The sequence below is a fragment of the Amphiprion ocellaris genome, chromosome 2, assembly GCF_022539595.1.
Source record: "Amphiprion ocellaris isolate individual 3 ecotype Okinawa chromosome 2, ASM2253959v1, whole genome shotgun sequence".
In the NCBI taxonomy this organism is placed as follows: Eukaryota; Metazoa; Chordata; class Actinopteri; family Pomacentridae; genus Amphiprion; species Amphiprion ocellaris.
Window position 1 is genome coordinate 39469794 of NC_072767.1, and position 13419 is coordinate 39483212.

The following is a 13419-nucleotide window of genomic DNA, read 5'->3' on the forward strand; positions in this document are numbered from 1 at the left end:
ATATACATGTATGTATGTGTAGGAGCATGTGCAGTACACTGGGCAAAACATTTTAAAGGTCTCATGTAGTGAAAATCCATTTCTATTTTGTTTTGTAGTTATTTTAAGCTTGGAGCTGTAGAGTCAAAGCCATTAAGATTTACTGTTGCCATCCTGCCAAGAGTCTTCATGCACTCCCAGTATCTCAGGCACTGAAGACACAGTAATTACTTTTAATTTGATGGCAATTTTATCACATTCATCAGGAAATCCTGAATCCTTAGCATGTTGTGCAGCGAATGTGGCTAACATTACCATTAGCTTTGATCGTAAGCACACGTCAGAGCTCAGTGGAAACTGTAGGACAAAGAGACATCAGAGATGGTAGAAACTTTAATTTTAAACCAATAAACACGAACTACATGGGTCACTGTGTTTTCAGTCCAGCCTAAACTCAGCTGCTGCATTTTTCTCCCGCTCTCTGTGCTCACACATACTGAAGTTTGCTACATCTGAATTCCCAGTAAAGCTGTTTTCATTTACATGTTTCTCTGTGTCTGTTGTCAGACAACAGAAAGGAGCATGAAATAGTGGTTGAAAGACGGCCCATTAAGACTACATGTTAACAAGCAGTCACTTTAGAGCCATTTCCAGGCTGCTGCAGTTGTTTGAGAAACTCACCAAACACATGGCGTTAAAGGCAACGGATGTGCTTTGAATTCTGTGATATTTCCATGTTAAAAGGATCACTCAGAGAGAAAGCTAAAGCATTCTGTGGGATCTTTTAGCTGCAAAAGGCAGCATCTAGCTTTTGTGTAAGTTAGATGCAAATTAAACTGGAAACAATACACCAAACTGAGAGCTTGTTCCCTGTGTAGACTTTTATTTCTTTGTGGAAAAAATTGCATCAGCTGTCCTAAAACCCAAAATTTAAACCCACTAACCTTAAAAAATGTAGATAAGCGTTTCATTTACCTGTAAGTTGGGTTAAAAAAGTGGAAAATAAGGCATATTAAAATTGACTTTTCAATCATCCAACATCTCTTTTACAAGATAGCACAAAAACTTGCAAAGCACCAAAATAGTACACTGTGTTTAGAACTCTACAGGGACCTAACATGTCTGAAGTTATATACATATTTATTTGATTCTTCGGGGGGTTTATTGAGTTGTTATTAGTGGATCCAAAATTTCAAACAGCTACTGCAGCAGAGAGACAAACCATCATGACTTACGGCAAAGTCAATTTGCAATCCAGAAAAATACAGATCTGCCCTTTCCCTGAATAATTTGCTCATCATTTTTTCTATTAGTTATTAACAGTTTGGTCTGTAAAACATCAGGAAATGGCGAATAACGGCCATCCCAATTTCCTAGAGCGCTAAATGATCCAATAAAATGTCTGACCTACTGTCCAAATTCCCAAAATATTCAATTTACTGTCGTGCAAAACAAGAAAAAGTAGCAAGTACTTGCATTCTATAATCAAGAACCATCAAATGTTTGGTTAGCTTGGATAAATAATGAAAAACTCAACAGTGAATCGACTAAATGAGTCAGTGTTGCAGCTCAGTGTGTTTGTGAATGTTTGACTCCTTTTACTCTCATCAGAACAAAGGGATTCCCAGGATCATCAGACATCACAGTAGCAGTTCACTCTGTCAGATAATTGCTCCACTATTTTCAATCATTTCTCGTTTTCCTTCTTTGAATGACTGCTGCAGTGCAATGTTGGTAAACAGCTATTTTCTCTTCTGTCTGTCTGCCTTTTTTTCTGTGTTTTAGCAATATTTCCATGCTGGCGGTGTTGGCCTGAAGAAGACTTTTCTGGAGAAGAGTCCTGACCTCCAGTCTCTCCACTACGCCTTGTCGCTCTACACACAAGCTACAGACAAACTCATTAAGACCTTTGTCCAGTCACAGAATGCACAAGGTAACCTAATGCTCTTTGTTCTCTGCTTTTGGATTCTCTTTACTTTCCAGGCCCTTCGTTCGCTTCATTATTTTTATGTTACGTAATTCTCCGATGGATTCCTGCTTCTCTGCTCTCCGAGGACCCCGTGTCTCCCGCTACCTCTGTTGACGTTAGGGTTTCCCAAATGCCAAGCTGCATATCCTGAAACTACCTCACATGCTTTGTAGAGCATAAAGTCGAGACTGTGGCAGCACAATATTTTTCCCTCGGTGCTCGGAAACGCTGAGTCTCCTGGTAGCCCGCCTCCGGAAGCACGGAGACTATTCTCTACACGATCTGACAGCTATTTGCAATGAAAAAACAAACCAAAACCCACCCCCTCTTTTCTCCCTGCTCTTTGATTCCGTTGCTCAGCCTCCGTCCCACCGTCAGATAGCTACATAACAGCCGTCATCTTTGTGGAAGCTGATCCTGACACGCTGTCCCTGAGCGCCGCCGGTAGAAATGCCATTTGAGTGGATGATCGCTGAAAATTTAATTAGGCAGAATGCCATGCGGTTTTTTGCTGCATACCTAAGTGTGTTTTGCAGTACTGGATCCGTGTGAGCTGTGCATGTCGCAAGATCAAAAGAATAAATGAGAGAAGGAGCGGATTCAGTTGACAGCTTCTCACAACTCCTCGGAAAATGCATATTCATGTCGTTTTTCTACTCTGTAATTCTTCAATTCAACATCTGCAAACCTCATATTTCTACGTCTCTTCTTGCCCCGTTCAACAGTCACTTCACCCTCTGAAACGTCACATTTTTAACTCACGTCGGTGCAATATAAAGTTCTCCATTTCAGTGGAAAGAAGGAATGAATTCAGTAGAAATGCCCCCAACTTCAGAAAAAATACATACATATGTTGTTTTTCTAGTTTGTAATTCTTCAGTTCAGCCTTTACAAACCTCATATTTCTACATGTCTCTTCTTGCCCAGTTCCACTGTCACTTAACCCTGTAAACCTCAAGCAAGTTTCTCTGCTTTTTTCTTTTGCTTCTGTCACATTATTAACTCACTTCGGTGCAATATAAAGTCCCACATCTCTATGGAAAGAAGGAGCGGAGTCAGTAGAAATCCATTAATTTCTCCCCAACTTCAAGAAAAATGCATATATGTGTTTTTTTTTCTACTCATTTTCTCCTTTTTTATGTCTACATCTTCTTCTTGCCCAGTTCAACTTTCACTTCACCCTCTAAACCTCAAGGAGTTTCTTTGCATTTTTTTGTTGCTGTGACATTTTTCTATTTTTATCTATTTATTTCTTTATGCCGTTTTTACAATATTAAGTCTTGCGTGTCTCTGGAAAGAAGGGGCAGATTCAGTAGAAATGCTTCAGTTTCTTCCCAACTTCAAGAAAAATCCATATAAAAATTGTTTTTCCACACTGTAATTCTTCACTTCAGCCTTTGTCACTTCTACTCTTTTCTGCTTTTTTTGTCTACACCATCTCATCTACTTGCCAAGTTTAACAGTCTTTAGGTTTTTAGGCTCCTGTCATATTTTTAACTCATGTCAGTGCAATATAAAGTCCTGGATCTCTATAGAAAGAAGGAGTAGATTTAGTAGAAATGCCCCCAACTCCAGTAAAAATGCTTATACATTTTGTTTTTCTACTCTTGTTCTTAAATTCTACTTCTACAAACCTTGTATTTCTACATGTCTCTCCTTTTTCTGCCTACTTCCTCTTCTTGCCCAGTTCAACAGTCACTTTAGTCTTCTGAATCCAAGTATTTTCTTTGCGTTTCTTTTGCTTCTGTGGCATTTTTGACTCACTTCAGTGCAATAAATAGCGGAAAGAAGGCGCAGCTTCAACAGAAATGCCCCCAACCTCAGTAAAAATGCATATATATGTTGTTTTTCTACTCTGTAATTCTTCAATTCAACGTCTGCAAACCTCATATTTCTACGTGTCTCTCCTCTCTCTGTCTACTCCCTCTTCCTGCCCCGTCTGTGGGCCAGTGTTCGGCGGGAAGGGGGTGAGATTCACCACTAGTGAGGATGTTTACCCAGAAAAGGGTATGTGGCACTCAGGCTCGGAGGGGCCTTGAGACATCCAGGATTACCAGAAAGCCTCCAGAACAAAGCCCAAACTCCCCTCCACCTCCCACCACCACCTCCCATATGCATCCTGAAACCAACCCCTCCTCCTTGCCTGCTCCAATTCATCCCAACAGACAAATGCAATGCACAGATTGAACTTCGTTTTTTTTTTCCTTTTTTGCACACACGTACAGCACAACAATAAGCATACTGACTTTATGCATTCATGCATGAAATGTACACACTGATGTCTGTATGTACGGAGCTGCGCTGAATACATACGCCCAGGACGGTATGTATGAGCAGACACTGAAGCATGATGTGCGGACATCAGAGAAAAATAATAGAAATGCATTAAAGTGTGGAGGAATTCTGATGCAGCATGATGTCACAGAGAGAAGCCAAAGGGCCGAGTGTGTGTGTGATTGTGTGATCGTGTGTGTGTTCACGTGGACGAGTGACTGACCGAGCTGAGCAATGTGACTGACTGAGGCTCTCCTTAAGGTTGCAGAAGCTCTGAGTATTATCTGTCTTCAGTGAGGAAATCCTCCTCCGTTACCGACACACTCGCTGGGTTTTTCTTCTGTATTTTTGAAATGCTGATGAAGAGGGGTAGGATTAACATGAAGATGATGATGGCTGCTGGCTCAGTTTGTCTGGGAGGGCTCCCTGTCCTTCCCTGCTCTATCATCAAACCCAGGCGGAGGCGCACAAAAACACCCACACAGCTCCCTAAAGCAGCGATGAGAAAGGCTGCTCCACTCATCCCACCACAGATTGAGCCAATCAGAAACAGTCCCTCAGGTCAGGTGGTCTGATTTCTGTCGCTTTAGATTAAGATATAAAGATCTGACTCTTCCTCACATGCGGTTTTATTCATACACACACACACACACACATGCGATGCTGCAGCTGTGAGTTTTCAGCTAATTCAGTCTCTGCTGTCATATCGATGCCTTGATGATTATTATTACACAGATTGACAGCTGAAAGTGAAAGTGTTCACACTCCAGGAAGAGAAACTCAGAAGTAGATCAGTTGCACACCAGGTTGCATTGTTTTTCTAAGGAAAGAGGCCAAAGACAGGAATTTGGAAGCAAAGAAAAAGCTATTTGAATCTGTTAGCCTTTGGCAAATTTGATATTTTTTCTGTAATCTTCACCTGCATTAGTCAACTTATTCTGAAAATAAGCAGCAAATTAATGAATATTTAAAGTAGAAATAGTTTCTCATTACTCCAGCAGTGTGTTGTTTTGGGGTTTTTTTTTTTAATAAATTGTAGTCAGCTGTAACAAATGTCATTTTGGAAATTTCAAGCACCAATATTACATGTGAGGGTTAAGAAAAGGTATGAAAGAAGGGAAAATAATAGCTTTTTTCATAACAACTCATACATAAGCAAATGAATATCCTATAACAGTCGTGTGTATCAAAACATATTCAGCTTGTGTCATATAGTTGGATTAATATAAAAATAATAGCTTTAGATGTAAAGAAAGGCAATAATAATTTTATTTTATAAAGAGCCAAAACTTAATTGTGACAAGTAACCACTACTAACTACTTAATGTTGAAATTTAAATACCAGTGAACAGATTGCATTGAAATACTTAACTACAAATACCATCTGTCTGATTATAGTACATATAGTGCATATTGATCAGCCTATACTGGCAAATCATAGATAAATCAGTATCAGTGTGTGTGCTGGCTGATATGCTTCAGTATACCAACTTTTTTGCAGAAAAATGCAGAAAACTATGCTTTGGATAATTCAGAAACTGTGTTTTCACGAAGTTTGTCTCTCAGCACTGTCTGCAGCACATGTAGCAGAGTGTATATCACAGATGAGCAGATGGTGATGCAGAATCAAGCTCACAATATATTACGAACTGGTTTGTGAATAACGTTGCTTTAAAAATGATTAGCAAATAATTAGTGAACATTTTCCCTTTTCAAAGTAACTCTACCAAGCATATATACATACATTTACAAAGGTGTTGATGTCAGAGTTTTTTTACTCCCAAAAAAATCTGCATCAGCCTCAAAAATCCAGTATTGACAAAGCAGTAGTCTATATTTTGTATGTTCTTTTAGCAACTAAGTACAAGTTTTTCCAATTTCAGATACTCGATTTTATGTCTTTTTGGTACTCAAATTAAGATAAACAACCTCAGACTCAACTCTGTCTTTAGTTGTTTATCTGAACTTCTCTTTCTTGGATCATATGACAGACAGATTGTAAGGAAAGAAGACTGAGTCATTCTGCTGACACTCACTTGCTTGTCCCAGGTAGTTTATGAGGTGTATTTTTGTTGTTTTTGACACGACAGGAATTAGATATCAGGAAAAATAAATGCAACTATTTGAATACAGTTTATTTAGTCCCATGTCTTAATTTGTAAAGCCAAAAAAAAAAGCTTAATCCCACATTTTTGAAAATAAAAAGAAATTCCTACTATAAATTTTACAATAGAAGAAGTCAGACCAGACAAACACAAAGTTTTAAGTAATTTTTTGGTGTGTAAATTTTTGCAGAGTGTTTAGTAATGGTTACTTTTCACAGTTATATAATTGGTGACTTACAAAATTTACATTTTTATTCATGTACAAAGCAGTGTGTCTGCAGCCTTCCTGCCAGCTGCTGGATGTGCTTGACTGTAACAAGAATGCAAATTAACTCGCTGTCAGTCAGATTTCACTGAATAGTTTCTCCAACCTTATTAGAGTGGATGATTAGAGCAGGAAGAATGAACGAAGCTAAGTGGAATTTATTCTCATGAACTTGACAGCAGCTGAAAGAGGGCTTTGATCAGTGGCGGCTGACGTTCTTGAACACTGCCGGCTACAAGCTGCGATATTTGTAACTGAAATAACTGAGAGTCATTTGTTAACATGCAGTGAACTCGGGTGACGCTTTGGCACCATCACAGTCTGAGATTTAAAGTCTATTCCGATGAAGATTTACAATATGGTGGAAAACGTGCACCTCTGATTGTTGTGTTTGTTAAAGACGGAAGAGGCCGTGTTTTCTTGGCAGCGTGTTCCTGCCTCCCAGCTAGCAAAGTTTCTTTCTCATCTTTTTTTATGGACGTCCTCCACTGAGTAGACGAGGCCAGATGGATGACTGCTGCTGTCTTTGGTCCTGCTGGCAGCGAGACCAGCAATCCCATAATGCTCCCTCGAGAGCTGCAGAGAGCTGCATGCCAGGAACACTCTGCCGTCTAACTCCCACAGACACCTTGTTTAGTGGGCGGCTGGTTTAAAAACACACACACATGCAGGCTGCTGGTCGCTGCCACAAAGATACCGTTGACAGAGCGAAGACACTAATTAAAACATTGAAAATTAATGTCCATCTGTCACCGTATCCTTCTGGAGTTGTATGTGGATAAAAACCACTTGTTCACATGCGGCATGAAACCACAAAGAAAAGATCTGTCCACGGATTCCCTCCCAGACAAAAGAGTAAGAGCCACCATGACCAGGTCAGGATCTTTATATTTCTGAAACAGTCCTGCAGCTATAGAGCCACGAACCAAGCTTGTGCAGGTTTAGTTTAGAGTTTGTTCCTTTATTTTTATTTTTATTTGCAGGAACAGCACATAGATAAAAGCAATTGCACCACAGTTAGCTAGCAGCTAGTTTGCATCTATTGCCCCTGGGCAGGTGCAGAAACAGAGAACAACCACAGAGCAATAAATACACTGCTTAAAATTAGAGATGTCCGATAACATCAGCCATTTTTATTAGCATAAAAATGTAATATTGGTCAATATAATTTTTTTTGCCTATCATGAAAACCAATAAAATAATACCTGGATTTCTCCGGCATTTACCACCGCACAAATGATGACATCATCAAACTGTGTTGTGAAGCGTGTAAACACGTGTACCACATATATCGGTATCGGCTGATATCGGAATCAGAAATTGAGAGTTGTCAGTATCAGCATATCGGTTATTGGCAAAAAAAGTCAATATCGGACATCCCTACTTAAAATATTACAAAACTTGAAAGTCAATACGTGTGCGATAATTAAAATCAGTAAAAACAATCAATAAAATGTAATCATAACAACTTTGTACTGACTTCAGCCAAACCTTGAGGCTGGTTTTAAACACTGCAAAGCTTCCCTAGTCTCCACAGCATTCATCTTGGATAGATAGTTTGATATTTGAAGTTCGAAAAGGTGTAATTCAAACCTGTCAAGTCAGTTAATGTATATTTATGTAGCCAAAATCACAGTAACCAACAAGCACAACATGCCCTTTATTCCATAAACGTCCATTTCAGATGAGGAAAAACCTCACAGCAACCAAGATGCTGATCTCTCTTCCACGACAGACAGACATGCAAGTGGTTGAAATGCATTAAACAAAGTGACCAAATGAGGGTTACTGAGTTAAAAGACCCAGAAAAAGGAAAATTTTAAAGCTCAAAGTTTCTATAGCTCGGGAGACAAAATTGTGATTCTCATGTCAGCCTCGTTTTTGTTTAATTTTATAGGAGAAATAAGTGAGACTATTAGCAACAGTTCTTGCTCAGCAAACTCAGTATTTGAGGACAACCTTTTTCACAGAGTTGCTTGGAGTGTTCTTTGTCTTCACTCTGTGGTCCGGTACAGGTGTCTTTATGCTACAATCACTTGAGACACCTTAAGGTCACTTAGATAATCTAAATGTTACTGATTGTGTGACTTTTAACACCAGTTGGCCTCACCTTTGTTGAATTAGGTGATGTATCTTAGAGGGGGTAAATACTTAATCACATATTTCACATTTTGTATTTTAAATTGATGGCATTACTTTGTAGAAATTGAGTTTCATTTTGACATGAAATAGTCTTTGCTGTAACTTCCTGAAAAAACAAAGACGAAATATTTTCCTAATTTTGACTAATGGCTTCATTTTTTTCTTAACTGAGCTACATGTGAACTATAAAAGAGTTATATATTGCATATGTATGCATTCATATGAAATAGGTTTTACAAAATATTAGGAAAGCCTCTCAGTATAACTCTGTACAGTTGTTGTATTACACTGATATAAAATGAAGCTCACATGTAGCTCAGCTGAGAAAAAAGGAACAAGTAGTCGAGGTTAGGAAGGTGCTAATGGCCTTCCTAGTGTCTCACCTATTTGAAACTTTGCAAACGAAATCGAAACTGAAAGGAAGCTGTGATCACAACTTTGTCTCCTGAGCTATAGAAGCTTTAAGCTATCTAATTTTCCTAAATTATATTAAACATGTGTCTCCTCACACAGTGCAGCTTTATTTGGGGCGTCAGCTGTGCCGTCCTTCACTGACAGATCCGAGAGCTGCTTCTCTCTATCCGTATGGTGTTTCTTCCTCTTTTCTTCCTAATGCCATGCTTGGGTAAAAGTCTTTACCAAGGAATGGGTGTGTCCACCTTGTCTAGATCCATCTGAGCATGCCCTGACCTGATCCATGTCCAACGGGGAGGGAAACCACACTGTCGGTTGACCTTCTGCAGCTTCTCTTCTGTCTTCTTCTGTGCCTCCTACTAACCACCCTGCATCCTAACAGACACCACGCATCTATGAGTGGGCACAAATTACCGTCCTCACAGAATCCAAATTATTACCTCTCAGTTGCTGAATTCGTACAAAGGCTGCTGGAAAGGGTCTAATCATAATGTACAGCGCATCGCTGAGGAACATAGTGCAGTCATTTAAGTTCAGTACAAATCTATTCACTGCACTGTTGTTGGACACACGAGAACTTCCATCAGTTAATATACTATGACTGTGCTTCCTATGTTTAATACATTTATGCTCACTCATAGCTGCTTTGTCTGATTATCCACTTCCAGACCACAACATATGCACAAACGGATCGCTTTGCTTTATTTCAAGTCTTCCTCTTACACTATGATTGTTTTAGTGTAAAGAATCAACTGCATAGTCAGTATTCTGTCTAAAATTCACAGGGCTACAACGAAATCCATTTCAATGCTGTGAAATTGAAATGGAATTGGTCTGTAACTTTGTTTTTGCGCTCACATGTGGAGGAGAACTTTGAATAGAGGGCACGGTGACTTCTGTTAATGTTTGGTCTGTGATAGGAGCACAAAGAGTCCATGCTTTCAGACTGGAGGGTACTAACGGCAAACCTGCTCTCTGTTTGTTCCCGTCAGGCTCCGGGGTGGATGACGCCGTGGGAGAAGTGTCCATCCATGTGGAGATTTTCACTCACCCGAACACCGGAGAGCACAAAGTAACGGTCAAAGGTAAAGGAAAGGATTTTTTTCCCACCCTTTTTGTCTTCACCTTTGGGAAATGGATCAGTGAGCATGAGAGTTTTTCTTCTCGTCGCTGGAAATGACGGCTTTTTCCAGAGCTTTTAAATGTATCACACCGTTTGACTTCAGTCTACAGTGTTCGCTCAGAGAAAATAGTCTTAAACGTGCAGTGCCTCTATCAAGTATTCACCCTTCTTGCAAGTTTTGGTTTTTTAGAGTTTTCAAAATTGAATCGTGATAAATATATGTTAGCTTTTTAGACAAGCGTTTACAATAAAAGACTCCATGTCAAAGTGAAAATAGATTTCTACAAAGGTAAAACATGGGATGCACAAGTATTTACCCACTTCAAGTCACTATTTGGTTGCAATTACAGCATTAAGCCTGTGTGGAGAGGTCTAAATCAGCCTTATTTTGTTATTTTTCTTTGCAAAACTGCTTAAATTCTGTCAGGTTGCATGGAGATTGTGAGCCATTTTCACATCCAGCCACAGAATCTTCATTGGATTGAGGTCTGGAACAGTCTCTTTGTTGTCTTTAAAGCATTTCTGTGTAGCTTTGGTTGTTTGCTTCAGATCATTATCCTCCTGGAAAACAAACCTTTTCCCAAGTAGCAGTACTCTTGCAGAATGCACCAGGTTGTCCTCCAGGATTTCTTGATACATTGCTCTCTTCATTTTCCCCTCTACCTTTACAAGTCTTTCAAGGCCTGCTGTTGAAACGCATCCCCACATAATGATGCTGCCACCACCATGCTTCAGAGTGGAGGTTGTGGGTTTGTGATGATGTGCTGTGGTTGGTGTTCGCTAAGCGTCAAGTCTGAAGGCAAAAAAAAAGCTCAACTTGGGCCTCTTCAGACCGAACAACCTTCTTCCAGTTGACTTCAGAGTTTCCTACATTCCTTCTAGCGAACTCCAATCAAGATTTAATGAGATTTTTTCAAAAGTGACTTTATCTTTGCCACTTTCCCATAAAACTTTGACTGGTGAAGAACAATTTCTGTATGTGTAATCTCTCACATCTCAGCTGTTTAAGCTTGAAACTCCTTCAGAGAAGCCTTGGTGTCTTGGTGGCCTCCCTTACTAGTCTCTTTCATGCACGATCTCTCCGTTTTTGAGGACAACCAACTGTAGGTAAATTCACACGTGCCATATTTCTTCCTTTTCTTAATGATAGATTTAACTGTGCTCCAAGGCATTTTCACTGGCTTGAACATTTTCTTGTATCCATCCTCTGACTTGTGCATTTCAGTAACCTTTTCACAAAGCTGCTTGGAATGTTTGTTAGTCTTCATGGTGCAGTTATATCCAGGTGTACTGATTCATCACTAACTGGATCTTCCAGATACAGGAATCTTTATTTTCCACTCACTTCCGACACATTCGCTGCACTCAGATGATCTCCATTTTACCAATTGCATGATTTCTAGCACCAATTGACTGCACGTGTGTTAGGGTTAGATAACTTACTTTGAAGGGGGTGAGTACTCAATCACTTAAACTTTATGTTTTTAATAAATGACTTTACTTTGTAGAAATAGTTTTTCACTTTGACTTGAAAGAGTCTTGTTGTAATTTCCCGCAAAAAAAATATTAAACTGATTCAATGTCAAAAAGCAATCAAAGGGAGAAACCTCTAAGGGGTGTATATACTTTTTGTAGGCACTGTAGTTACTGAGCTTGCATCTCTGCAGAATTATCTCCATTTACAACCAAGCAATGAAAAAAAAGATATTCTCATGTCCAACTAGTAATTTTATCGACTGTGCCAAATGGTGAAGAGGGCAGTGAGAAGACCTCAGATAATCTAACAGAAATAGTTACAAATAACCACCATTGTTCTAATGTCAGTGACAGAAAACACCACAGGCACAACAAAATTGCCATAACAGTGCAGCAGCGTAAAACTTCTTTTCAGCTGCCAAAGAAAAATATGACTTTGTAATGAAATAACATCCCAATTCTACTTTCACTATTTCGACAAGGAACTGAATGTGAGGCCCGAGGGAGAGGCAGTATTTTCTGGTTCGGAATTTTCTGTTCACTCGCTCTCTCGCTCTACATTTTCACACATTTTCTCCACATAAATCTTTCTCACAATGACCCACACCTTCCCACTCTCTTTCCTTCCAATTCCTCTCTGTGTCTCAGTGGTGGCTGCCAACGACCTGAGGTGGCAGACGCAGGGAATATTCCGGCCGTTTGTGGAGGTCTACATCATCGGCCCTCACCTCAGCGACAAGAAGAGGAAGTACGCCACCAAGTCCAAGAACAACAGCTGGGCTCCCAAATACAACGAAACCTTCACTTTGTAAGCAACAGTCATACTAATCTTTGTTTCTGTAGCACTTTTCTAATCCAGAGTTACAAAGTGCTTTACAGTGCAATATAGTACAAAATAAGACAACAAAGAAGTAAACATCATTTATAGAAAATGCAATATAATATAATATAATGTACGCACACGTATATACACACATGCACATAAATATACATACATGGACACAGACATATATGTATTTATACACACATACATGCACATATATACACATGCAAATTATACAATGTTATATGAATGCCAGTCTGTACAGATGGGATTTTAAAAACTTTTTTTAAAATGTGTGTCAACTTGTCCCATGATCTACACCTCACACCAGCTGCTTTGGCTTCAAACAAAATAACAAGAAGACATTTTTAATTGAATATGCCTTTCTGTATGTTTCTGTGTTCTTCCATTGTGCATAGTAAGTTAATCCATACTGCAGGTTTAGAACAGAGTAGGTGCTGCATATGGTCCAGATCTGGAATGGAGGTGAGGTTGCAAATGCTCACAGGGTTTAAGAATCAGACTAATTCCTGGGTAGATTTACTGTGAAGGAAGAATCGGGGTTGCCAAGTTTGGTCAATATTTGTGCAATACTTCTGTCACTGAAATAGGAAATGCTCTTTTGAGATGCATTTTTACATTGAATTTTTTGCACAAAGTTACTTTTGTTATGTTGAAAGCAGTTTTCTTCGCTATGGTTGTTGTTTCTGTCAGCCTGACTCTGCTGATTTGATGTCCAGGGTGGAGTTTGTTCCACAGCTTTGGGGCCAAGATAGCCGATGAGGTTTGTTTTTGGGGGTGATGTTGATGGAGATGCAGATCTAACACAGCGCCTCCTTTGCTCTGCAG

General features: G+C 39.4%; 1 protein-coding gene across 8 annotated transcripts in view; it reads left to right on the forward strand.

The window, feature by feature from the left end:
* unc13a (unc-13 homolog A (C. elegans)) overlaps positions 1-13419 on the forward strand; it is a 63279-nt gene that overhangs the window by 45481 nt on the left and 4379 nt on the right. For 4 of the 8 annotated variants that reach the window (XM_055013951.1, XM_055013955.1, XM_055013961.1 and 1 more), the window contains 4 exons: positions 1765-1912; positions 3899-3955; positions 10141-10233; positions 12396-12555. In XM_055013951.1, coding sequence (XP_054869926.1) covers positions 1765-1912; positions 3899-3955; positions 10141-10233; positions 12396-12555 — 458 coding nt within the window. The remainder of the gene's footprint in view (positions 1-1764; positions 1913-3898; positions 3956-10140; positions 10234-12395; positions 12556-13419) is intronic. The other 4 variants (XM_055013964.1, XM_055013965.1, XM_055013966.1 and 1 more) reach the window with 1 other exon arrangement.